Source organism: Lampetra fluviatilis, chromosome 2, assembly GCF_964198595.1.
Source record: "Lampetra fluviatilis chromosome 2, kcLamFluv1.1, whole genome shotgun sequence".
In the NCBI taxonomy this organism is placed as follows: Eukaryota; Metazoa; Chordata; class Hyperoartia; order Petromyzontiformes; family Petromyzontidae; genus Lampetra; species Lampetra fluviatilis.
In genome coordinates, this window is record NC_136276.1 from 36,820,337 (window position 1) to 36,846,217 (window position 25,881).

Sequence of the window (25,881 nt, forward strand, 5' to 3'; positions counted from 1 at the left end):
GTAGGTCACCTCAGCGGGCAAATTCGGTGCGTTAGAACGCTGATTTATAATAATTCGTCGATAGACTCACTCGATGGCAGTGTCGTAGCACGCAAAATTAAATACATGTGTTTTGCGCTGTAGTGTTTGATGTATGCGAATGTTTAGTGTTGTGATGTGGGGAAATTTGCGTTCCAGGAGTTTTATTCGCTCACGTTTACACGCGACTATGATGTAATAACCTCGTTAGCAGCAACACATTGAGGGCGCTCAAAGGTTGTGAGTGGAAGGGGGGGGTTACAGAGGAGGTCGAACCACGCCTAGCCGCCTTTGTCTCCCAAGTGCTGATTTCTATCGTTAATTCACCTGCCTCTCATTCAAGGTTCAGTTGACCTAGGAGAGGCCCAGACACTACTTACCCACTGATCGGATAAATGTCATCGCCAGGAATAGAACTGATTTGTATTTGGAAGCGTGTCAATGCGTGAATGAACAAGACGGCGCTACGTCTACACACACAATATACATCCCCGTGGAGCTAGATCTACTGCTGTATGTACGTTAAACTTCTATCGCACCGTACGTAGCTAACCGTGCTAATCCGAAGTGTGGGGGAAGGAAAACAAACGAAACTAAAAGCAATTGTTTCAGCGAACACCTATTAAGGACAAGGAGGTGGGTGTTATGTTGAATCACCCTGATTTGACTTTGTCACCCCAGTGGTGATGCTTACACACCATGCTAGGTTCATATTTAAGGATGAGTGGACTAGGCCCAGGTCGGCTTTAGACACCCTTTGCCACGGGTGTCGTATGTCATGGTCAGCTATCGAACTCATAAATTAATTGAACGCTGCTCGCCAAAGAGGCTAATCGAGCCAATTCAAGGCAATGTCTGCAAGCTGAAGATTCGAGTGCGTGGGACATTGACTCAAGGTTCGAGTGCGTGGGACATTACTCAAGGTTTGAATGCGTGGTACATTGGCTCAAGGTTCGAGTGCATGGGACATTGACTCAAGGTTCGAGTGCATGGGACATTGAAGGTTTGAGTGCGTGGGACATTGACTCAAGATTCGAGTGCGTGGGACATTGACTCAAGATTCGAGTGCGTGGGACATTGACTCAAGGTTCGAGTGCATGGGACATTGAAGGTTTGAGTGCGTGGGACATTGACTCAAGATTCGAGTGCGTGGGACATTGACTCAAGATTCGAGTGCATGGGACGTTGATTCCCACAGCTATCGCGGTTGATATCGGCAATTGTCACCGTCATAGTCGGGGCAGTACATTTCTCATCCAGGAAACCCCCACCCTCGGACCCCCCCCCCCACGCCATCTAGTCCTGTATCTTTGTGTGTGTTTGTTTTAACGTTTTACCATCCAAACGCCAATGTGCAATACTTCTACATTGAACCGAAAACCGCATCTTTTTAGGGGGATTGCAGTCTGGAGCAGAAAAAAAGGTTCATTTCAGTTTTTGGTTTTCGCTCTGTAAAAAATAGCAGTTAAAACCGGTTCTTCGCTCCGGGTTTCGCTTCAACGCGCCGGAGCTTCTTTAGTCCTCGCAGCGAATTCCTTTAGAAGACTTACAATTTTCGTGACTGCAGGAATTCATATTATTGGTTCTTTCGGTAAAGTAACCAAAGAGTATGGATCCTTGCAGTCACGAAAACTTAAAATCTAGAAAGTAACGTGACTTTACCGAAAGAACCAAGAATATGAATTCTAAAGAATTCGTTGCCATCAAGCAAGACGTTCCGGCTGCTGACCCACATCAACTCAACACCGGTCATGATCTGATGGAAGGCCTCCCCAAGCCGGCGCCATCAGGACGCTGCTGCGATGTAGTTTACACTCCACACCTGCACACGAACTGATTTCAAGTGCTCCAACTCCTCGGTGGCCTGTTCTCGAAAGCGTTCCATTCCTCGGATGCCACTCCGACCATCGTCCATCATCCCTTCCAGCGGCGTGGCACTGTATATAAAACGTGATGTGATCATGCGTTGGCAGTCAACACTTCAAAGGAAAGTATGGCCCAAACTTGATTTGAAGCTTTCGTGACTGCAGGAATTACTCTTTGGTTCTTTCGGTAAAGTCACGTAGAAAATTTTTAAATAATATAATACGACGTTTAGATTGCAACACAAGCAACCGTCATCAGGTGGAACTAAATTTGAGAGAGAGACAAAATAGACACGGAGACACAGACAGACACACAAGCGGAGAGAGGCACACAACAGACACAGAGACCCAATGCCTCTGTGTCGAGGCCTTAAATAGAGAGAGGAGGGCAGAGAGAGAGAGAGAGGTGGGTCTGCTGGAGCAGCTGCTGGAGCAGAGAAATTAGCGTGTCAATGAAAGACGCAACAAGACTGGTACATTTTAGAGAGTTGCGTGGAAATTCACCCCGAAACGACCGGGAGAGAAAGAGCGAATGGACCTATGCGAGCCTGGTGAATTTTTTAGAGAGATGAATAGGTAGTTTGAGTTGTCTTTCTCTGCTTGTATGTCTGTCTGTGTGTCTCTGTTGTGTCTCTCTGTGTGTCTCTGCTTGTGTGTCTGTCTGTGTCTCTGTTGTGCGTGTCTCTGTGTTGTCTCTCTCTGCTTGTGTGTCTGTCTGTGTCTCCGTGTCTGTGTTTTGTCTCTCTCAAATTTAGTTCTACCTGATGACGGTTGCTTGTGTTGCAATCGAAACGTCGTATTCTATTACTTAATTTATTTTGTTTCTACGTGACTTTACCGAAATATCCAAAGAGAAAGTATGGCCCTTACAGGACATTATTATACCTCTTGAGCCAGGCGCTGTGGCGTACGCGTGTGGCCCTGAGCTTTAGGGACAATGGTTGGTGGACCACACAGAGATCCGTGAAACTCAGAAATCTGCTTGTATTGCGTGGTTATAAAATAAAATAGCAAGTGGATTTGGTGAAGCCGTGTGTAGCCGCCGTAGTTGTTGTTAGCCCCTAATATGTGGTGGGCTTTCTTTGCCTATTCCGGCTTCCCACACAAATTATCCACCGTGACTGCAGAATCCTCCTAAACAGGAGTCTTGGGACTGAGTCTTTCCAGGGACAAATCAATGACATCATTGTTATTTGCTAATCACCTTTTGCACGCACAGCGCCATTTTTTTTCTCGATCCACTGCTGGATGAGGGTCTTCCCCAGGCTGCCATGTGCTCTGGCCAAGGCCGGGAGCATAGACGTAAATAGAAGTGCGGTACAACCGCGCTGCCCACTGAGCGCGGCACGGCAGCTCGCTCCGGCGCGCGTTGCATAACACGCGTGACGTCACATCCTCTACACTTTGTTAAATTATTTCAGGGTAATACAGTTTGTGTTTCGCGTTAGATTTGTAAACAACTTTAGGGAATATTCACGATCCGGCACGGAGAGCGACAGCTTCAGCTGCAGGTGAGTTCCCGTGTCAGCATGAACGCGTGCCGCGCCGGGAGATCGCGCGCCTCACTGCCCCGATTGGTTTCGCGATTTGTGCCGCCCCCACGACGCGCGGATCGTGCCCCGACGGCTCTTGAACGTCCGCCTGAGCTCGGCCAGACGCCAAGCTCTGGTGCTACATTGACAATGACGGCGTGCCGCTGGTCCCATCATCACCATCATCATCAATAATAATAATGATGGTGGTGATGGTATCTGTGCAGCAGTTGTCGCATGAGCAGCAATACCGGATGCCCGTCGCAGGAATTGAACTGGTGTGAGCAAACCGGTTAGAATTGCGTCGCGGGCTTTGCAGTGCGATAATTGTTATACAACTCCAGACGGTGAATGTGAGAGAGAGAGAATTAGCGATGTGAGAGTGGTGGCGGTGGGACGCGTCGTGAGGGAACCCGTGCCTGGTGCGCTGGGTGTGAAGGTTGCGAGTTTGCTAATGTCTCTCAGGAGGCGACTGAACAACGCTCGCTAGAAGGGGGTGCGCTGGGGGTGTTTTAGTCTCGGGGGTGCGCTGGGGGTGTTTTAGTTTAGGGGTGAAGAGGTGTATAGGGGGGCGGTGTAGAGGTGAATAGGGGGGCGGTGTAGAGGTGAGAGGCGATTTGGAGGCAGCGCGCATTGTGGAGGGAGACCTGAGCGCAGCAGAAACGTGACGAGAGCAGCACGAGGAGTGGGGGGGGGGGTCTGGGGAGCGAAGAAAGGGGACGAGGAGAACGAGGGGGGCGCTCAGTGATGAGGAGCAATGGGCGCGGGGGGGGCAGAGATAAGTAAAGGGGGGGGGGGAGATGAAGAGGTGGGAGGGGGGCTGTGGGGGATGAGTGGCGGGGGTCTCTGTTCGCGCATGCGCAGAGGCCTCGCGAGGCCCATGCCGCTGCTGCCGGGAGGAGGAACCCGACCGGGTAAGAGACAGAGCGCAGGGAGGAGGTGGAGGTGGTGGACACTGGGGTGGTGGTGGTGGAGGTGTTGGTGGTGGACACTCGATGGTGGTGGTGGTGAACCCGCGAGATGACCCCGGACAGCAGCCACGGCGACACTCACTCACACAGCAGCAGCCAGCAGCACTAACAGCGAATGAAGTAAAGGGAATAGCTGAGCTTGCATGCGGAGTGCGTGTGTCCTGTGTGCGTCTTGTGTGCCGGCCTTAATAGGTGCTCGCTAACACAACCTGCCTTCACCAGCCTGCAGGGCTATACGGGGATCTTTGTCTTTGTGGTGTTGTTGTTGTAGTTTCTGTCTCTCCGCTATTCGCACTCTCGTCGCCTAAGTTGGAGGCGGTGGTCAGGCCCTGTTTGCTTCATTTCACACGCACATACTTTTGTTTTTCCCTTTATTCAAGGAGGAGGAGAAGGAGGTGTATATTGATACACACGAACACAAAATCAATATATTGCTGTTGCAATTGACGTAAAATTAGCGGTTGTAATAATTAAGGAAATATTTTAAAAACCATTCCCAGCGACATCGTCGAGTCGCGCTTCGATCAGCTCCGCCACTTGGGGGGGGAGTCGCGCCCCGCGCTCTCCCCAATCTCAGCGGCCCTCTGGGGATGTCTTCATCATCTTCATCATCGTGCCCTTGTTAGAGTTGCCTGCTGGCATGTTTGTCTAAGTTTGTACAATTTAGTTTTGTCTAATTTAGTTTTGTCCAATTAATTTTTGTCTAATTTAGTTTTGTACAATTTAGTTTTGTCCAATTTTATGTTTTTCCTTTTCGGTGAATGTTTTGGCTTAGCATTGTCGGGTTTTGCCTCAGTCATGGATGTCCCCCACATTTTAACCAATAATGTGTTGTTAATGTTGGACGAAGGTGGAGTTTGTGAAATGGAGATTGCGATTGATTCGAGTTGAGGATTTATAGTGACAATTATAAATATATATCCGTAGAGAAGCAGGGTTAGCATCAGTAACAGGTTACTTTGATGATGTTGGTGGCCTTGCGTGTCCACGTCCAGCCATCATCATCAGCCTCATCATCAGCAGCATAAGCCTCATCAGCAGCAGCATAAGCCTCATCATCAGCATCATCAGATGTAGCAACAACAAAAACTAAAATAAAAAGCCAGAGGGAAAGGGCAAAGACAAAAAAGCCCTCAAACACACCGGCTAAACAAAATGTGTCGGAGAGAGCTGGAGAACGGGGGAAGGAGGAGATGGTGGGCAAGGTGCGAGAGACGCGAGGGGGCGGAGGCAGCTGAGGGAGGTGAAGAGCAAAACGCGCTCAGGAATCCCTCCACGACTCCGCGCAGCGGCGGCGAGCTCCGCCATTTTGTCCTGGAGGCCCCCCCCCCATCCCCCACTCCCCCCATCCCCCATCCCCCGGCGGCGCGCGTCTTAGTGCCGCCCCCACCCCAGCAGCGTGCGCTGTGTGTGCTGTAAGTGTGTGCTGTGTAAGTGTGTGCTGTGTAAGTTGTGTGTGTGCTGTGTAAGTGTGTGTGCTGTGCAAGTGTGTGTAAGTGCGTGCTGTGTAAGTGTGCTGTGCGCGCTGTGTAAGTGTGCGCGCTGTGTAAGTGTGTACTCTGTGTAAGTGTGTACTGTGTGTGTGCTGTGTAAGTGTGTGTGTGCTGTGTAAGTGTGTGTGTGTGCTGTGTAAGTGTGTGTGTGCTGTGTAAGTGTGTGTGTGTTGTGTAAGTGTGTGTGTTGTGTAAGTGTGTGTGCTGTGTAAGTGTGTGTGCTGTGTAAGTGTGTGTGCTGTGTAAGTGTGTGTGCTGTGTAAGTGTGTGTGCTGTGTAAGTGTGTGTGCTGTGTAAGTGTGTGTGCTGTGTAAGTGCGTGCTGTGTAAGTGTGCTGTGTGTGTGTGTAAGTGCGTGCTGCATCAGTGTGCTGTGTAAGTGTGCGCGCTGTGTAAGTGCGCGCTGTGTAAGTGTGTGCGCTGGGTCTGTGCGTGTGTGCGCTGGGTCTGTGTAAGTGTGTGGGGAGCGGTAGCGTGTTGCAGTTGTCATCGCACAGCGTTCGGAACCCGGCGACCCAAGTTCGATTCCCGCTCACGGCCATCACAAACATTAGTGACAATGATCTGGAGCGGTGTGTGAACATCGCCACTTGGGAGACAAAGGCGACCGGGAGTGGTGTGGCCACCCGCATTTCGTGTGCCGAGTATGCCTTAATAGGTGATCACTAGCAGCACTTGCCCAAAGTCTATTTAGACTTTACGGGGGATATTGGTCTTAGCTGGGAAAATCACCAAACGCGTTAAACAAAGACAATAGCAGCAGCCGGCTGCACGTGTTTGATTTGATTTGTGTTCTATTCGATTTGTGTTTTGTCGCACCGAGGTGGTCAGTCGCGGCGGTGCTCTTACAATACTGTCTTGAAAAGTGTTCCACAGGGGGTCCCATTGCCAGTGTGTGTGTGTGGTGACACACACACACACTGCTTGGTGACACTCACACTGCTTGACACACACACACACACTACTTGGTGACACACACTACTTGGTGACACACACACACTGCTTGGTGACACACTGGTGACACACACACTGCTTGGTGACACACACACACTGGTGACACACACACACACACTGCTTGGTGACACACACACACTGCTTGGTGACACACACACACTGCTTGACACACACACACACTACTTGGTGACACACACACTGCTTGGTGACACACACACACTGCTTGGTGACACACACTGCTTGGTGACACACACACACTACTTGGTGACACACACACACACTGCTTGGTGACACACACACTGCTTGGTGACACACACTGCTTGGTAACACACACACACACTGCTTGGTGACACACACACACTGCTTGACACACACACACACTGCTTGGTGACACACACACACTGCTTGGTGACATACACACACTGCTTGGTGACACACTGCTTGACGACACACACTACTTGGTGACACACACACACAGTGCTTGATGACACACACACTGCTTGACACACACACACTGCTTGGTGACACACACACACTGCTTGACACACACACACTACTTGGTGACACACACACTGCTTGGTGACACACACACACTGCTTGGTGACATACACACACTGCTTGGTGACACACACACTGATTGGTGACACACACTGCTTGATGACACACACACTGCTTGACACACACACACACTGCTTGACACACACACTACTTGGTGACACACACTGCTTGGTGACACACTGCTTGACACACACACTGCTTGGTGACATACACACTGCTTGGTGACACACTGCTTGACACACACACTGCTTGGTGACACACACACTACTTGGTGACACACACACTGCTTGATGACACACACACTGCTTGACACACACACTGCTTGACACACACACACTGCTTGGTGACACACACACTGTTTGGTGACACACACTGGGTGCGCACACGAACACGTGCACGTGCCGCCGCGTGCGGTGCATGCGAGGCGCGTCACGGCGTTGCGTGAGTGCGTGGGGGTTTGAGTTGTGTGGGTCACGATGTGTCTTGAGTCTCTATGAGTCCGTGGGGTTTTGAGTTGTGTGGGTGACGATGTCTCTTGAGTCTCTATGAGTCCGTGGGGTTTTGAGTTGTGTGGGTGACGATGTCTCTTGAGTCTCTATGAGTGCGCGCTTATGTGAGTAGCGGAGTGTACAATCATGTTGGGGAGTGTGCGAGTCTTATGAGTGGGTGTCGGTCCAGTATGCCTGAGAGCAAGTGTGAGAGTGTGTATCTATGGGTTTCTGTACACCGTGTAAGTACTCTATCAAGTATCCGTATGTGCATACTGTATACGTGAGTACATAACACGTGTGCCTGTGTGTATACTGTATCACTGCATGTGGCAGTATATGCGTGCCTGTGTGTATATTGTATTTGCGTGTCTGTGTGTTCATCTAGCTGTGTGCACGAGTGTGTGTGTTGTAATGCTGCTCCAGTCCTCGGCGTGGTTACTGGTGGTGGTGGTGACGGCGCAGAGAGAAAAGGCCCCTGAATATCCGGCTCGAATACTTCTCTTTTCCCTGCGTCTTGTCGCCCCCATTGTTTAAAGCGAAGCAGGCGCTGTAACACATGCGGCACGTACACGTGTGTACACTTAAACACGCAACACTTAAACACAAGCGCGCACACGCGCGCTGTATGCGCCCCCCCCCCCCGGTCGTCAGTCGTCGAGCTGTTCTCCGGCATTTACCAAAAGGACGTCGTCGTCGTAAGTTGTTTCATTTCGTTATAATTCTGCGTGGGCTTCGAGTCTACAGCCGCGGGTGTGTGGTCATTCGTGTGGCGAGCAAATGTCTCATTGTGTATTTGTTAATGGTTAAACATGCCGGGGTCGCGTTTGTTTAATCCAAATTGATGCTGTAACAAAGTACGTGGGAATTTAATTTGTCAGACAAAACAAATAAGCAGCGGCAATTTATTTCATTTTATTACTGTACATATTGTAGGCTCGTTTTAACGAAGCGCAGGTTAGTGTGTGTGAACATGTATTTTATAATAAATACATGTTTTTTCACGAGACCCTGGCACCGTGTCGAGGTCACGAGGAGGCATGTGGGCAGCTGGGGTTGAGGAGCGTGCGCGTCTGTGCTGGAGGTGCTGCTGGGGCGCCGCCACTAAGATGGGCGCTGCTGGGGTTTTATTCCCATTGCCACCCAATTCGCGTGTCGCTCACGGACCCAGCGTCCTCCCCTCTTTGGCAAAACTATCACAAAAGTGGATCCATCATCATACCACGGCCAAAATGGCTTCCGCCAGCGCTGGCCGCTGCCAAATGGAGGAGCTCCATGGGAGATCATGGGGGACCCATGGGCAGCAGCAGCAGCTTTGCGAATCGTCTGTGCTCTGCAGGCAGATGATGTCTCCTCTGCGCCTCTCGCTGCCCACATTCAATACACAACTGCAGCAGCTCGGGGCAACTTTGTGCAGATTCCATAACTTCACACACCGTTGCCCCGTCTCACCAGAACAACAAAAACTCGTTTGCAATCCCCTCGGGTTCTGTTTTACACCTTCAGGGCTGATGCGTTTGATGATGTGTTTGGGTCGGTGTGCACTGCTTTAATATTTATTGTAATATTTTAGAAAAGTAATGTTGAGGCACTTGGTTTTTTGTTTTACCTCCAGTTACAATGAGTTGACCATTGTTTTTGTCGCATGTTTTTTTCTTTTATCTTTTTAAATCGCATCAATGCTTGTTTTTCATGGAAAAATATTCATCTTATTTAGAAATGAAAACTTATTCAACCGTGATTTTAAGTAAAGCAGAGTGTTTTTTGGTGTTGAGATTTTTCTTGTCACTTTAATATTTTTTTTCACAGCAATACTCAGCTTAATGTATTTTATACCAGTGACTTGAGTGTCTACCTACCGAGGCCATACAATCGCCTCGTGTGCGGCTGATAGGTGAATTGTTACACCGCAGGATCGCAGCAGGTGGCAGCACCTTGGAGAGGCCTCCATGTAGCAGTGGGTTGACCATGGCTCATGACTATGCTGAACAATTGTCCCTTTCTTTAGCAGGGCGTCGCAGAAGAACGGCTCGCACATCACAATGGAATCGGCCCCGGAGAAACCACATGCAGATGAGATTACACCCACTGGTGAGGGCTCGGAGTGTCCTTTGCACATTCAGCATCAGCAGTCACAGCCACAGGGAGCAGTCGTGATGTGGGCTCTTACACGTTTACGCATTGTTTTTTTTATCTTGGGATTTTCTTTGTCATTTATGCTTTGTGTTTATGTTTGTGTAGCTACATATACATGTTTGTGGTCAGTTAGACACTTGAGTCACTGACCCTCGCCAAGGAAGGAATAGCTAAGAATTTAACCAGTGTGTGGAACAATATATTATTTAATTTGTCCTCATATATGGGTTAATCTGCCAGCTGGATAACATTTTTCCACAGATAATGGAGATTCAACTTTATTGTATCCTGTGAGTGGCATGCTACAAATATATCGATTTATCAATTAAAATAAATGTTTTAAGCTGATGTTGAACAGTGTAACTCCTGTTTGACACGTAGTGTAACACAATGTTGCTGTTTGTGTTGACCTATTTAGCATGGACAGGACACTGAGTCAATTAAGTTATGCAAAACTGTTCACACCACCTTTTAAAATAATTTTGAGGCACAAGCGAAATGTTTGGCTGGACAAGGTAAAGCATGGTATTTTAAAATATCATTGACACATTTATTGTTTTCTTTGTTTCATATTCTTTACAATGGCAGTTTTTACTTTAGACTTTGGCCAAACTGCACCTCTCTTAGCTTAGATGCTCTCCTTGTGTTTTACCTTAATGCCTTGTTTTTTAGGCAAGAGGGCAGGGCAGGGGTCAGGCGTAGGCCTCTGCTTTATTAATGATGAAAGGCAAGTACCATCAGGGACTACAATGCATCTGTAATATGCAGCTGTTGTGCAAAATATAAGCAACGCTAGTTCCATTGCTTCATATTAAATGTTACGCAATATTGAAAAATTGTTACGTGCACAAACATACCATTTCACTTCAATTTTATGCTCACGGTACTTGCACAAAGCTCTGTGCACAAGAATTGATAACTTATTTGGAAAATTTTAATTGAAGTTTCCGCAGCCTTGATTACAATTCACATGTGACGAGTCACACGTGCAGTTATACTGGAACAAATTTGAAATATGAACTTGTTTTTACAAGTTCAAGCAAGCCTGAATACTGATGAGACATTATGTTGAAATTGATCTAGAATTTGCTTGTACTAAATCAATGCTACTGAAATTATTCACTCCCAGAAGAACATGGGGCCAATGGTTTGTGTAAAGAATAATGTTTTTTTTTTATGTGGAGAGAGATATTTGAAGGAGACAGCCTTATCTCTTTTGTTTTTACCGTTTTGTTCACTCTATTAGCCTAAATGTAACATTGTAGAATAATTTGCATACAACGTTTATTAATTTAAAGTACATTACTCCATTCTGACACACCCATGATGTGATGCATATCTGTTAACCAACGCATCATTACATGCCCAGTAGCAACAGCGCTGTGTGGTGGTCACATGTGCTGGTTTCATGCCGCAGATGCAGCCTCGTCCAAGGAGGTGCAGGTGAAGCTGGAGGCAGAGGAAGGTGCCCTGCCTGACAGTCCTCTCGGCAGTGATGGGGCAGTGCCAAGCCACCCGGACTTCGACGTGGTGGGAGCCATGGACTGGAGGGACGGTATCGGCACGTTGCCAGGCAGCACGCTCCGCGTGAGTCACCGGCAACCCACTCGCAAGCACGACCGCCGACGGAGTTTGGGTTGGCCGGTCAATCACGCGCGCTAATTGAAAAAAGCTGCAAATTGGAGGCATTAGAAATTTGTAGATTTGTTAGAATTAATGTATGATTCTTGTCATAACTTGTATGCACTCTTTCAGAGGCAACGATGGACGTTGACATATGAGCATTGTGTTGTTTGTTCTTGCATTTGTGAATTCACACGCACCACCATTGAAGGCAAAAAGTATAATACGTATAATTGATATTGATATAGCTTCCAAATGCACACTCATATCAAGACACTGAGCAGAAAAAGTGGACACATGTTTTACATGTATATAGAAAGAGCGTTATAGGCAGATAAAAGAGAAAGGTCTTACAATGGAATTAAATGGCAGCAGAGAGTTGATCACGGTGTTCTGAGGGAAGAGAGCACCTCCAATTAGCATGTTTTGCTACGTACGATGCGAAAGAAGTTCAACATATATACATACATAAAGAAACAAGGCAGAATGAGCAACCTGCCACTGAGCAAAGGTTTTATGGAGTCTTGGATGGAAAGCCTTGGCTGCTGAAGCTGAGTGTGTGTAGAGGGGAAGAGTGAGATGATGGTAGAGTTGGGCAGAGGTGAGTCCAAGGAGGATCTTGAATATGCTGAGTGTGATCTTGAAGTTGATCCAGGATTGGACTCAGCTGGTGGAGGCATTGGAGTAATGTGGTCTCGTTGGTTATAAAAGGATGTTCTCTGTGTCCCCTTTCTGTAATATTTGTTCCTCGGACATTGACCTAATTACTTAAAATTTCGAAAAAATGTGATTTTTGGTTTATCAATCTAAACAATGGGAATCACTCTCCACTTCATGCCTTTCAGCAGCTCCTCTTGCCACGTCTGTGTGTGTGTAAATTAGCTCAAGCCGACGATGAACCACGTGACTTCTGTGTGGCCACCCCTCGCCTGAATCCCTCCCTGCCGCCCCCTTTAAAAACAGACACCGCTCCATGCAGCAGCGTAGACGCCCTATGTCGCCTCTTCCTGTCTTATTTCCTGACGCTTGGCTCTTGATTTTCAATTCCTTTTTAATCCTTTTCCGCTTATTTCTCATGCTTTCTTTCCTCCCTTTTTCTGTTCATTTTTATTAAATCCTTTATATTAAGTTCACTTGCTTGCGCGCTTACAACCGTGCAAATCTTTCGGTCGTTTTTTAACCCACTTCCCGTGATCCAATCGAGCTGACATTTTGCACACAGACTCGTTGTGCGTGACAATTTATTTTCGTGAAAAATTTTTTCCAAAATTGTACACTTTTTAGGAAAAAAAAAATTATATTTAATTACCAATTGCTTAATGGTGGCAGGCAATAATCTGACCCATAGGTGGCAGCCATCTCAAGCCAGAGGACGAGAGGACTCTAGCCGCCCGTTTCAAAGACCAATGTCCTTATATACGACTTTCCTTATATTTAATTTAAAATACCAATGTGATAAAAATGAATAACTTACTCAAGAAAAACAGAAATTAATAATAAAATAAAACCGATGCCACGCATATAAAGGATTTATAGTGAAAAACTTTGTTTTTACGGGTTAATTTTTTTTCCATTCAAAGGCTATAGACCCCTTCCCATGGTGGGCCACAGGTAAAAAGTTGGGAGTGATTTTTTTAATTTAATCTGAAGATTTTATTTTTTAATCTCACATTTAATAAGTTGTATAGTCATAGTTTTAAACATTTGGAGTCTCAAGGACATAACATTGTTTCCCTCATTGTTTATCTTTAATTTCATTAATGTAGTTTTAAAGTGTTTGTACTTATTTTCAAATTGTAAAGCAGTCTGGTAGATCGAGTCCTCAATTTATATGTAGCATTTGTTCAGATTTTCACCTTTTTCTGTAATTACAGTGCTCCTCTAATGTTACTTAGTGTGGTGGCCTTCAGCTTGTGTCCATCGTCTACCCTCTATAATTGGAGGATGTATGCACAGTAATCGTGCTGGTTCAGAGTGTCTGTTTCTCCATCAAGCGTTTTGCGCCTGCATCGCTGTGAACGTAGCAGTGTTCCCTGGTGCGACACGGCTCTGCCAAGGTAGTCCCAGAACCGCGTGCAATTGCGCGCGCGTGCCTTTGTACTCGCCAGACATGCTGGGGCACCGCGCTCTGCTTGCCGAGTAAATGACACGTGACCCATTGTGCCTGATGTGTGCCCGGCGGTTGTCGCGACCCACGTGCCATTTATCTCCCATTGCCCAGCATTTTTGTGAAATTGACAGTTTGTAGCCACCACTTGCGCCAGCCGGTTGTCCCAACTCAACGCTGTCACCCTTTGCCCTAAATGTGGCGTTCAAGCTGGCTGACATGTCCATAGCTGTGCTAAAATAAATGGCAGCGTATTTTGGTCGTCCCTTTGTACAACTTGGAAACACCTTGCATTGCTGAAGGGACAAAACAGGCTGCTGGATTTATTTATTGATGTTTTTCACTGTCTTGTTATGTGTGTACTGTGCGTGTCAGTTATGTTATTGGTCTACAAAAATGTCAGTGCAACACAAAGTCGAGTTGTGTGCAATATTGGTACATTGCAGAATTAAGGTGGTATTTTATTACATACAGGAGACCTATATTCTTGGTTCTTTCGGTAAAGTCACGTCGAAGGGAAATAATAAAATAATACAAATATATATATTTGTATTGTTTTTTATTTTTTAGATTTTTATTATTTTATTACTTCCCTTCTACGTGACTTTACCGAAAGAACCAAGAATATGAATCCCTGCAGTCACGAAAGCTTTAAATCAAAATACAGGAGACCGTTGAATATCATGGGGGTTACGTTCTTGGAAAGTTCCGCGAAAGTCAAAACCGCAAATATTCAATACTTAGCCTTACATAAGTAAGACACATTATACATTGAAATAACTACTATACTGTATGCCAAAAAAATGAATATTTTAAATAAACATGTAAAAACCTAATACAAAAAACATTCCTAGACAATAAATAGTATTCTAAGTACTGTTCTTCCCAGTGATGATGATCCGGATCTGTTGTGTGGTTTTCCACGAGTGGAGGAGCGGTATTGCTTCGGTTAGTGTGCTGCACTACGAACCCAGCGACCCGAGTTCGATTCCCACTCATGCCCAACAACAATGACCATTATCTAAATCGGCCCTGGGTCATTCCCTAGGTACCTGGTGCGTTGTTTAAACATTGCCACTGGGGAGACAAAGGCGGCCGGTCTGTTGATAAGTTATGAGTTTTTTTTCTAAGTAGAGTTGCTTTTAGCATTGCAAAGTATAATTTGTTTTCCTGACACTTGAGCACTGCGCTCCCTGCTTGCATAATCCTCACTAACAATATTGATGCTGCAAGAACACCCTGATTCACCATCCTTGGCCTTTAAGTCCTCAAACAAACCTGGTGCCTTTGCCTGGATCACCAGTAAACTGAGAGGAATATGGGGCTGATGTTGATCAATCCACACTGATAACATGCGCTCCATATATCCTGCTGCAAAGCAGGATAACGATTCTAATTTGTATTCTTTGGGTCTTTCGGTAAAACCACGTAGATAGAAATTTAATAATAAAAAAAATTAAAATATTTTTCCCTGCCTCAGCAGCTCTCCCGCTATATTTTTTCACCTGATGGCGATTGCTTGTGTTGAAACGTCGTGATATTTTTTTTTATTTTTCTATCTAAGTGGCTTTACCGAAAGACCCAAAGAATATGAATTCCTGCAGTCACGAAAGCTTAGTCAAGATTCTAATTTGGTTTACAAAGTGATCACCTTCCTCCACATCACGGCACTTGAAACAGTAGGATCAGTGATAAATTACCTCCCCATATGAAAACAAAAACAGTCCACAAACTGAGGTGAGGGTGCTCCGCCGCTCACTCTATCATTCCGCTCACCTGTGCAGCCCAAGAAAGCGCGAGAACTCTCGCACTACGTTCTGGCTGCTTAGAGATACACCGGGCCGGTAGGGGGCATTGCCTAGCAACGTACGTGCTGCGCAGCCGCCTCGCTCTCTGCCGTGGAAAGTAGTTACCCACGGCAGCGACGTTGTAGCGACACCACACGACGTTAGATGCATATGTGGGTAGTGATTCATCCGCGACTTTGTAGATAAATAACGTTAAACCGGCCGACGTTATAAGCGAAGAGTCACTGTATAAGGGACACTTTTTCACTCTTGCAAGATTTAATATTCCTATTATTTCCAAATGTAAAATTTGAGCCACATTTTTCAATGCAGTCTTAAAATAAGTTACAATCCTGTTTTGTTCCAATGCTATCTGTTTTAAATAAGGGCCACTGGCCAAACCTCACCTGGTATTATTCTGTATTCAAATATCAGGCAGCATTTGTGAACGGTAATGACAATGGGAGATTATTTCCAGTTGATGCACAGCAGGCACTTTGCGTTGCCCTTGCGATTGTGTTGAAAAATGCATAATTTGAAAGTTTAAATTATCATTCTGTGTTATTATTCTTCAATTGTGTGCTCGCGCATGTGCTCGTGTCGTCATGTGATTCAGTTCCGTATTAACGAGTTCGGCACGCTGGAGATCGTCTCTCCCGAGGAGTCTGCGGCCATGGAGGGCTCGTGGAACGCAGGCCAAGGCGGTGAGCGCTGCAAGCACTCATCTGTTACCGGGGTCTCATTGTCGCCCGATTTCCACACGTAGTTACGTGCGTGGGTGCGTCGTTGTGGGAGGATAATTTTTCTACTAGGTATACATTTCTGGGTTTATTGACGTTAAATTGAGCCAGGTGGCGCAGGAGTTAGAATACTCGTCTCCCAACTGAGGGTCAACAGTATGATTTATTTACGGTCAATAAAATTAGGACCACTTTGCGAGAAGTTACCGGTGGTTGCTCTATGGATTCACTCGCCTTGCTATAGGAATGTGGAAGTTCCACCACTATCTGAGGGCTGTGAGTGGGAGATTAGCAGTGCAGTTGTGTTCGTTTGACCAGGAAGTCACTTTCACTTTCGTGTCTCACTGGGTTTTACCGTGGCTCCCTGTGCCGGTGCCAGGTCCTCCAGGCGAGGGCGTCGGTCGACCGAAGGAGGAGCCGCCGGGCGGCGCGGACGAGCTGCCAAGTATGGAGGGTATCTGCTGCTGCGAGCAGTGTGGGCACTACGGTACTGCTGAAGAGTTCTTCCAGGAAGGACGCTTCTGTAGCGACAAGTGCGCATGCATCTTCACTACAGAGAAGTACGCGCCCTCGGACCCCCCGCCCTTCTACCTAACCCCGTCACCCGCCTCTTCGGTGTAATAGTTAGCACATTGGACTTGCAAACCAAAATTCATCAGTTTAATTTGAGCTTCACAGTATTATAGCAAGTAAAATTAAGTTTTAAACAACAAAAAGTATGCACCCGTGGAAATAGAGACCGCACTGAACAAAAACAATTATTCGCGACAGGTGTAACGATTCCTCAGCATCATCAAACATGATCCTGTGCTGAATGAAGGCCTTGCCTTTCCATCGCTATCTCTCGCTGTGTTGGGACTTGGTAATGCATCTTGCACCTACCTACAAGTTCATTGCTCCATCGACGGACATCCTCCCGCACGCATTCCACGTCTTAGCTGCCACCGCGTCCTTATTTGTTTCCATGGGTCATCCCTGCTAGAGGCTTGAGAAGGTATTTCATCCAGTAGTGGATTGATTAGGGCCGATGATGAGTTGAATTGACTTGAAGCTGATTTAAAGTTTGGATGAGTGTGGTTGCTGTCGTTCACCAGTAGTGGATCTTTGTTCGTTTGGCAGCTCTAAGAATTCATGCTCTGACTTAATTCTGCAAGTTTTGGTTGCTGCTGTCACTCCACAATCCGATACATTTTCACAACTGGGGGTTACAATTCATGAATTATTGAATGTTTTGGTGCATGTGGAATCTGGTGTTATCAATCTATAGAATCTATAATTGTATAAACATAAATAAATCAGAAATAATCGATGTTATGCGCAATTTGTTGCATGTTTTATGAGCATAAGAATCAATTTTAATAAATTATTAAATCCTTATAATTTATCCACAAGCATGTAACTTTGGACACGATGACATGCTGATTTTTATTTTTTTAAATATAAACATCAATCTATGAACACAAAAGCAATTGATACTTGGGCAGATAACCATCTTCTCGCTGAGGGTGTCACAGACACTACATTACACCCTTTCCCTGTTGCATCTTCGTACAGGGAGTCGGGATGACTGGCTAGGTTGTAGTGGGCCGACCCTATGATCTAATATTCGATCCATGATCGTCCACTTTACAAAATATTGTTATGATTTGTTGTGATTATATTTGCTAATGTTATATTTTTTTAATATTGAAAAATTTATGACAGTATGTATTATAATTTGCGACAATTAATATCATAAATCAATAACTACTATCCATCTAGATGTTTGTCATCGCTGTAGTAAACAAATTATGTTAGTGATGCTTCAAATCAAAATCTCAAAATCTTTTTTTAGATGGGAGGAATCTAATGAGCTTATGAAGCTCTTTTTCACCGATGTCCAGTAGAGGCGCGTCAGCAATTTGACACTGGTGCTCGAGGACAAATAACACAAATCTCAACACGTTCGTCAATAAGTCTGTGGTGTAAAAAACATATGTTAATATGCAAAGTTTTTGCCATTGACCCTTCTTCATAGCACGATAGTATTTCATTTGATTATTTAGATAGGTATTGTATTTGCAGTATGTGCGATTTGGCCACAGTGAGTAGTCTGATTTACACGTGAGGGCGTCAGGTGCGGTGATGGAGCTGTGCCGATGTGCGGTGCCCTCACGCACCTCCCCTTTTAATCTTCCTGTGCCCCTAATCCTCTTAACTGGCACATGGAGTGGCTCTCAGAGCGGCCCTGTTGCTCAAACCCACGAGGAATGCCAACCGCGAACAAGGGAAACCCCACGTCTTGCGCGGTGGTGATGTTTGTGGTATGGTGCCAACGGGCGATGGCTCACTCATGCTTTAGAGTTGTGTCAGATTGCCTAAGGCAGCATAGATTTGTCTGTCTACAACAGCGATGGGAAATCATTTCCTGACCGAGGGCTGAATATTTCAAATACCTTGGTCTACAAATTAACATGATAACCTTTGCATTATCCAATTCTAATGCAAAAAGTACATGTTGACCTAATATAAAGAGGCCGTTGCAGTTTACAGAAGTGAGTACGTGTAGCGCTAACATTTTAAACATTGTTGCTAAGTCAAAATATTCCCCTCTAGTACCGATTAGTGTGGCAAGGATGCTTGCAGTAATAGATAAATATCGTTTTCGGACCGTTTGCCAGTGGTGGTCCTCGTGTGGCCTTATGCGGGGCCGTAGGTTTCCCACCCCTGGTCTACAATATAAGAGCTCGTTGAGTGTTTGCATTGCGTCTTTAACGTCGCACGTGAGAGAGGGAATGTGATAATATTTCTGGGTGTATTTTGGTCTTGAGAGCAGGGTGTTATGTGCCTTATTTAACATGTGTAGGCCAGGGCAGGTAAGCAGCGTCGACACCAGAGCCTCGGACGCCAAGAAACGCGGGCGGAAGCTGAGCCTGAACACGCGAGCCGACCCCGAGCAGATGTCAAATGGCGACGATCGCCTGGTAAAAGTCACACCCGTCTCCATGCCGGGCAACACTTGTGCAGGACCCTATTTCTATAGCTCCCACAGTTATCTGCATCTGTCAATGTTTGCTGCTTCCTGTATGTCTGTTTGTCCCTGTGTCTGTCTCTCCATGTGTTTGTGTCATTGTTCGTTCGTTTCTCAATCCGCTTGTCCTTGTTAGGGTTGCGGCAGCAGCATGTTAGTAGACTAGCTCTTCCTGGTGAGTTCCCAGGCCAGCTGAGAGACATAGTCCCGCCAGCGTGTCCTGGGCCGGCCCCGAGGTCTTCGTCCAGTGGGACGTGCCCGGTAGAGTTCCAGGGGGGGCATCCTTACAAGGTGCCCGAACAACCCTCAACTTGCTCCTCTTGATCCAGAGGAGCAGCGGCTCGACTCTGAGCCTCTCCTGGATTACCAAGCGCCTCACCCGATCACGGAAAGTGAGCCCAGAAACCCTGCGGAGAAACCTCATTTCGGCCCCTTGTATCCGCGATCTCATCCTTTCAGTCATTACCAAAAGCTCATGACCATAGGATAGGGTGGGAATGTAGATCGACCTGTAAACCTAGAGCTTTGGTCGAGAGCTCAGCTCCCGCTTCACGACCAAGGAACGGTACAGTGCCCGCAACACTGCAGATGCCACATCGATCCGCCGGCTGATCTCCCGCTCCCACTTACCATCGCTCGCGAAAGAGACTCTGAGGTATTTAAACTTCTCCACTAAGGGCAGCTGTTCCCCCCTCACCTGGAGAAAACATGACCTCAAGATTTGGAGGTGCTGATCCTCATCCCAGCTGCTTCACACTCGGCATCAAAAGGTTCAAGTACACGCCTGAGATCACTGACTGACGAGGCAAAGAGGACAACGTCATCTGCAAAAGCAGTGACGCCACCTCCATGCTCTCCATACCTGGGGCTGCGCCTTGATAGCCTGTCCATGAAAATCACAAACAGGATTAGAGACAAGACTCGCCCTTAGCGGAGTCCAACACCCACAGTGAACGACTTTGATTTAACACCAAGAATATGGACACAGCTCTCACTCTGCGAATAGAGGGACTGGATATCGCACAAAAGCGGCACCGGTACAGCATACTCCCACAGCACCTCCCACAAGACATTGCGGGGAACACGGTTATATGCCTTCAAGTCTACAAAGCAGAGGTAGACTGGAGATGCATACTTCCATGACCCCTCAAATATCTGTGAGAGGGAAAAGAGCTGGTCCATTGTTCTAACATCATGACGAAATCCGCATTGTTCCTCCTGAATCTGAGGCTCGACCACGGGGCGGAGCCTCCTCTCGAGCACTCTGACATAGGCTTTACCTGGGATGCTGAGGAGTGCGATCCCTCTGTAGTTGGAGCACACCCTCTGGTCCTCTTTTTTAATAATGGGAACCACGACCCCGGTTTGCCAGTCCAGAGGTACTGTACCCACCTTCCATGCAAAATTGAAGAGGCTTATTAACCACGACACTCCTATACTGTCCTGCGCTTTCAACAACTCTGGGCGAATCTCGTCCACCCCAGCAACTTTGCCGCTATGAAGTTCCCTTGACCACCACAGTAACTTCAGCAATCGTGATGGATCTGACCTCCCCAACTGTTTCCAGGGCTGCCTCCTGAAAGAAGGGCATGTCCACAGGGTTGAGAAGCTCCTCAAAGTGTCCCTTCCACCTCTCGACTATCTCCCTAGTTGAGGTCAATGTTTCGCCACCCTTACTGAAAACAGCCTGAGCCACGTTCCGTCAACCCCTCCTAAGGCATTGTATGGTTTGCTGGAACATCTTTGAGGCTGCTCGGTAGTCCCTCTCCATGGCCTCTCCAAACTCCTCTCACGCCCCCGGGGCTTTCGCTTCAGCGACTGCTGCAGCTGCCGCCCTCTTGGCAAACCGGTACCTCTCAATCGAGTCGGGAGACGTTTTTCCGAGTAGAGCTCGGAAAGCCTCCTTCTTCAACTTGACAGCTTCCCTCACTGCTGGTGTCCACCAGCGGGTCCTCGGTTTGCCACCATGACAGGCACTGACTGCCTTCAGGCCATGGCTTTTCACAGCTGCATCCCCAATCGTGATCGTGAACATCATCCACTCGGACTAAATGTCCACGACCACCCCTGAAGTGCAGGATAAGTTTTTCCGGAGGTGGAAGTTGAAATCTTTTATGCACTGGGTCTTCCGCCAGACGTTCACAGAAAACCCGCACTATTCGTTGGGGCCTTCCACGTCATCTGGTCGGTGCCCCATGCATCGCATCCAACTTACCACCAGGTGGTGATCAGTTGACAGCTCTGCCTCTCTCTTCACCCGAGTGTCGAGAACATACGGCGTTAGGTCCGATGATACAACTGTAATAAAGGTCGTGAAAGCGACTTCTGGAATCCGGTCTTTATTTGTCTTTCCTTCACAACACTTCTGTCTTACCCCTTCACGCTGCTAGCAGACAGCGTGAGAGGGAGAGAGAGAGAGAGAGACACGCGCGGCCACGTGGCAGCCTGGACCCCGCTCCAGCGTGGCCTCACCCTCCGTTCGTTCCAGATCTGACCACGTGTTGTCCGTCTCCACCCCTTTTAATACCCGGGTCACGTGGTACCTTTCCACCTATCCTGGTTAACCTCCATGGAATCTTCTAGACTCCATCGTACGATCCCAGGACCGCGCCCCTGACTCGTCCCCCCATTGGCTGTGGCTAAAGCCAGCAGATCCAATCCTCTACTTACAGATGTCACCTTCCCATTACATCAGGGCCACGCCCCTAGACTTCCCCCCATTGGCTATGGGCCAGGACCGGTAGAGCCAATCATCGTAACGAGGTGTGATCCATCAACCACCCGGATATATCCTCACATTACACAACTATGAAGTCAATCATTGACCATCGGCCCAAGGTGCTCTGGCACCAAGTACACTTATGAGCATCCTTGTGTTTGAACATGGTATTTGTTATTAACTTGCACAGAATTCCAATAACATCTCACGATTTGGGATCAGATCGGGGGGGGGGGGCATTCCTCCCAATCACGCCTCTCCAGGTATCTCCATCGTTTCCCACGTGAGCATTGAAGTCGCCCAGTCAGACTACGGAGGCGGAACTCTGCCAAGCACTGCGCCCACTGTCTCCAAGAAGGCCGAATACTCTAAACTGCTGTTTGGTGCATAAGCACAGACAACAGTCAGAGCTTCCCCTCCTGAGACGCGAAGTCTCATTGAGGCGACCCTCTCATCCACTGGGACAATCTCCAGCTGAACAGCACCCAGCCGGGGGCTTGTGAGTATCCCCACACCCGCCTGGGGCCTCTTACCAGGGGTCACTCCGGAATAGGAGAGAGATCGAGAAGTTTGGTTCCAGTGACGATGCTGTGCGTGGAGGTGAGACCAACTATATCTAGTCGGTACCTTTCCACCTCCATCAGCTCTGGCTCCTCCCCCCCCCCAGTGACATGGCATTCCACATCCCACTAGCGAGTGTCCATCGCCAAGGTCTAATCCGTCTGAGACTATCCCTCTCCCTGCCATACTGGCATCGCACCCCCACCCCTCCCTCTTCATCCTGTGGATGGTGGGCCCACAGGGTGGTCTTTGTGTCTGTTTCTGTCAAGGCCTCTTGCCATGTGAATATTTTTTTGTTTCTCTGTCTCTTCATGGTTGGCTCATTCTGTGCCTTTTCAGTATGTGTCTGTGTCTTTAGACAGCTCTCACTAGCAATCTGTAGTGACGTACTGAAAACATATATGTGTCACGACATATATATAGGACTTTCCCACACCTCCGATTAACACGGTTGGCTACGTACAGTGCAATATATATACTGTACATAGGAACACACGAATGTAAGCACAATCTTCTATTTAAAAGCAGAAAGCTCTGGGTAGACAACATCTCAGCTTGGTTGTGTTTGCTGCAGGAGAAGCGGGGAGACCTCAAGATGAAGATCAAAGTCCCCAGCCCTGTGGAGGCACCAATCAAACTGCGCCGTCACTCTGAGGGTAACGACCTAAATCCCGTGCCTCCCTCCAAACCCTGCCCCCCCCCCCCCACCATACAGATTTATTTGTGGTACAGTCGTGTGCTCCTACAAATGCCCTTTCATTGTTTAGAGATGTAACTTGTATGGATGACAGAGTTTTAAAATTAAACATGAATATTAAATAGGCCACCATATAAAAAATACTTGTGCCAGAACTGGGCCTTATGGTGGACAGGGCAGCAGATTACCCCCTATAATGTTCTTAGGCCCATTTGTGGTCTGGCTGTTGTAAGGTTTGACAGGTGGATTTTGGGTACTTGAAGTTCTGGACGAATTCACTGACAATGCATTTTACATTTTTCTGCCATCACATGATTTATGTAATGTTACATTTTACACGGGAGTGATACAAAATAGGAGCTATTACTTTTATGGTAAGTATAGTAATATGGGATGGAGTGGTGGCACAGTGGTTCACACACTTTCCTACAAACTCCGTGACATCAGTTTGATTCCTGGCTATAGCTAACACCACTGACAATTTATATCTGTATTGATCTTGGACCCGCATGGCGAAGTATGGTCAGATACCCCCATGACCAATACATTGTGTCTACAACATTGGGACGTCTCTGTTGCAGCCACCTTCCTTTTAGCCACTTATCCTGTCCAAGTCCGCTTGGTGTTCTTAACACTCAATCGGATGTCAACGACTTGCGCTTGTTCTTTTCGCAATGTTATGCATAACGCTATTGTATAACATTCAATACAGCCTTCACCCAGCAGTGGACGTGTAAGGCAACATCCACGTCTCTGCTGCGCGGGTGGCCTACGGTCATGTGGGCGAGCGACGGCGTTTGCGTGTCCCCGTTGCAGCGGCATCGACCACCAAGAAGCGTGCGTGGACGTGGATGCTGTACCTGGAGGAGGACAAGGGCGTCGCAGCTCCCGTGCGTCTTTTCAGAGAGGTGCGTTCCGGCCACCGATGGAGGAGGGGGGTGTCATTGTTGCCCTGGTCAGTTGTACAAAGCAACACGTAGTGCTTTTTGTATTTAGTTTGTTGTCCTTCCCCTCACCTCTGATGAGCACGGTTGGTTACGCACGAGGCAAAAGAGGTTCAACATATACATGCATATGCACACCAGCTGAAAACAAGGAAAGTGAATCACTGGTGCGTGTGGATTCTGTAACGCTTTGCAACACGCACTTGTTGTCGGAACTATTCAATGAGCAATGATAACATTCCAAGCCGCACAGTGAGATTACGCGACATACAATAGCACACGGCCTAAATGTGTGTCGATAAGAAAACTTCTATTTAGCTTGTAAGTTCTGCTTTTTAGTTATGGCCCCTTGTTTCTCGTTAGTCGATACAGTTTGTACCACTTGGTGGGAAGTCAACAGTGGTTGTCCTGTGGATAGACTCACCCTTGACATACGAATGAGGAATTTCCACCGCTGGCTTTGGGCTCTCAACAAAAGTAAAGCACTTCCCCCCATGGCTGGTTTGAGCCAAAGAGGGCTTTTCACTCAACTCTGGCGCAGTGTTATAACCTGTCTGTGGGTGCGTGTGTCTATGTATGCGACTGCATGCGTCCGTGTGCATCTGTGTGTGTTTGTCCCGCTCCAGTCTCAGTCGTTCCCCCAGAGCCGGAACGGGTTCAAGGTGGGGATGCGGCTCGAAGGCATCGACCCGAAGCATCCGTCCCTGGTGTGCGTGCTCTCCGTGGCCGAGGTGCGTTGCTGTGTATTCGCATGCGATCGTTCATTGGTACGTGCTTCATTGGTTTATCGAGTTAATTGATTTTTGGTTTAATCTACGTCATAATGTGGCCATATATGTGTCATAAGACCCTCCACCACCTGACATAGCTAAGCAACTTGCGTTGTTACGTGTGCTTACGTGTGTGCACGTTCATCACGCCAATTAATTATCGCTGTTTTAGCTCGCCGGTAAGTTGAAGAACTATTTTCACAACCAAACTGAGGAATTGAATATGCGAGGTTTAATTTGAAACTGTGTCAAGCATCATCGGAACAAGATCCAGGAAGTTGGAATAAAATCCAGGAAGTCAAATAATGACATGGTCTAACCCAAAAATATATTATGAATCGTAGCATTGGCTGCGACAAACCTACTTGTTCCATAATGCCTTCAGTGGCTCTGACAGAGAGCAGAGCTACATGAAAACATAGCTTTATCTTAACCAGAGCCTCAAGCATTTTCAAAGCACATTTATCTCTCCGAGGCATCGTGTATGTGTGTGTGTGGAAGGTGTGTGGCTACAGAGTAAGACTCCACTTTGACGGATACTCTGAGTGCTATGACTTCTGGGTGAACGCCGACTCGCCCGACATCCACCCCGTGGGCTGGTGCGAGAAGACCAACCACAAACTACAGCCACCCAAAGGTGCTCGCACAAAAAAGACAAAGATCACCTGTGTAGTTTTTTTCTTTTTTTAATAAGAGCCCATTATAAAATTCGAGCGATAGAGGAAAGGGGTACAGTTATTCCACGGACGACAAGCCCGGGCCAGGTGTCCACGTGGTAAGGGGAGGGAAGAGGGGTAACGATTTGGAACGTGGTGTTTTTAGGAGAGAGAAAGGAGAGCGAAGGTGGGGGGGAGATAATATCCTCAAAACAGAACTGCAAAATAGCATACACGCCCTGGGTGAACTTGT

At 47.3% G+C, this 25,881-nt stretch overlaps 1 protein-coding gene across 6 annotated transcripts in view; it reads left to right on the plus strand.

Moving 5' to 3' along the window:
• The first annotated feature begins 3,309 nt into the window (after positions 1-3,309).
• The window catches only part of L3MBTL3 (L3MBTL histone methyl-lysine binding protein 3), a 44,594-nt gene continuing 22,022 nt past the window's right edge, over positions 3,310-25,881 (plus strand). For 2 of the 6 annotated variants that reach the window (XM_078875947.1, XM_078875957.1), the window contains exons 1-10: positions 4,340-4,506; positions 9,887-9,969; positions 11,432-11,601; positions 16,148-16,235; positions 16,651-16,831; positions 19,117-19,234; positions 23,136-23,217; positions 24,075-24,166; positions 24,829-24,933; positions 25,474-25,609. In XM_078875947.1, the coding sequence (XP_078732073.1) occupies positions 4,502-4,506; positions 9,887-9,969; positions 11,432-11,601; positions 16,148-16,235; positions 16,651-16,831; positions 19,117-19,234; positions 23,136-23,217; positions 24,075-24,166; positions 24,829-24,933; positions 25,474-25,609 (1,060 nt within the window). In that variant the 5' untranslated portion in view covers positions 4,340-4,501. The other 4 variants (XM_078875961.1, XM_078875963.1, XM_078875962.1 and 1 more) reach the window with 4 other exon arrangements.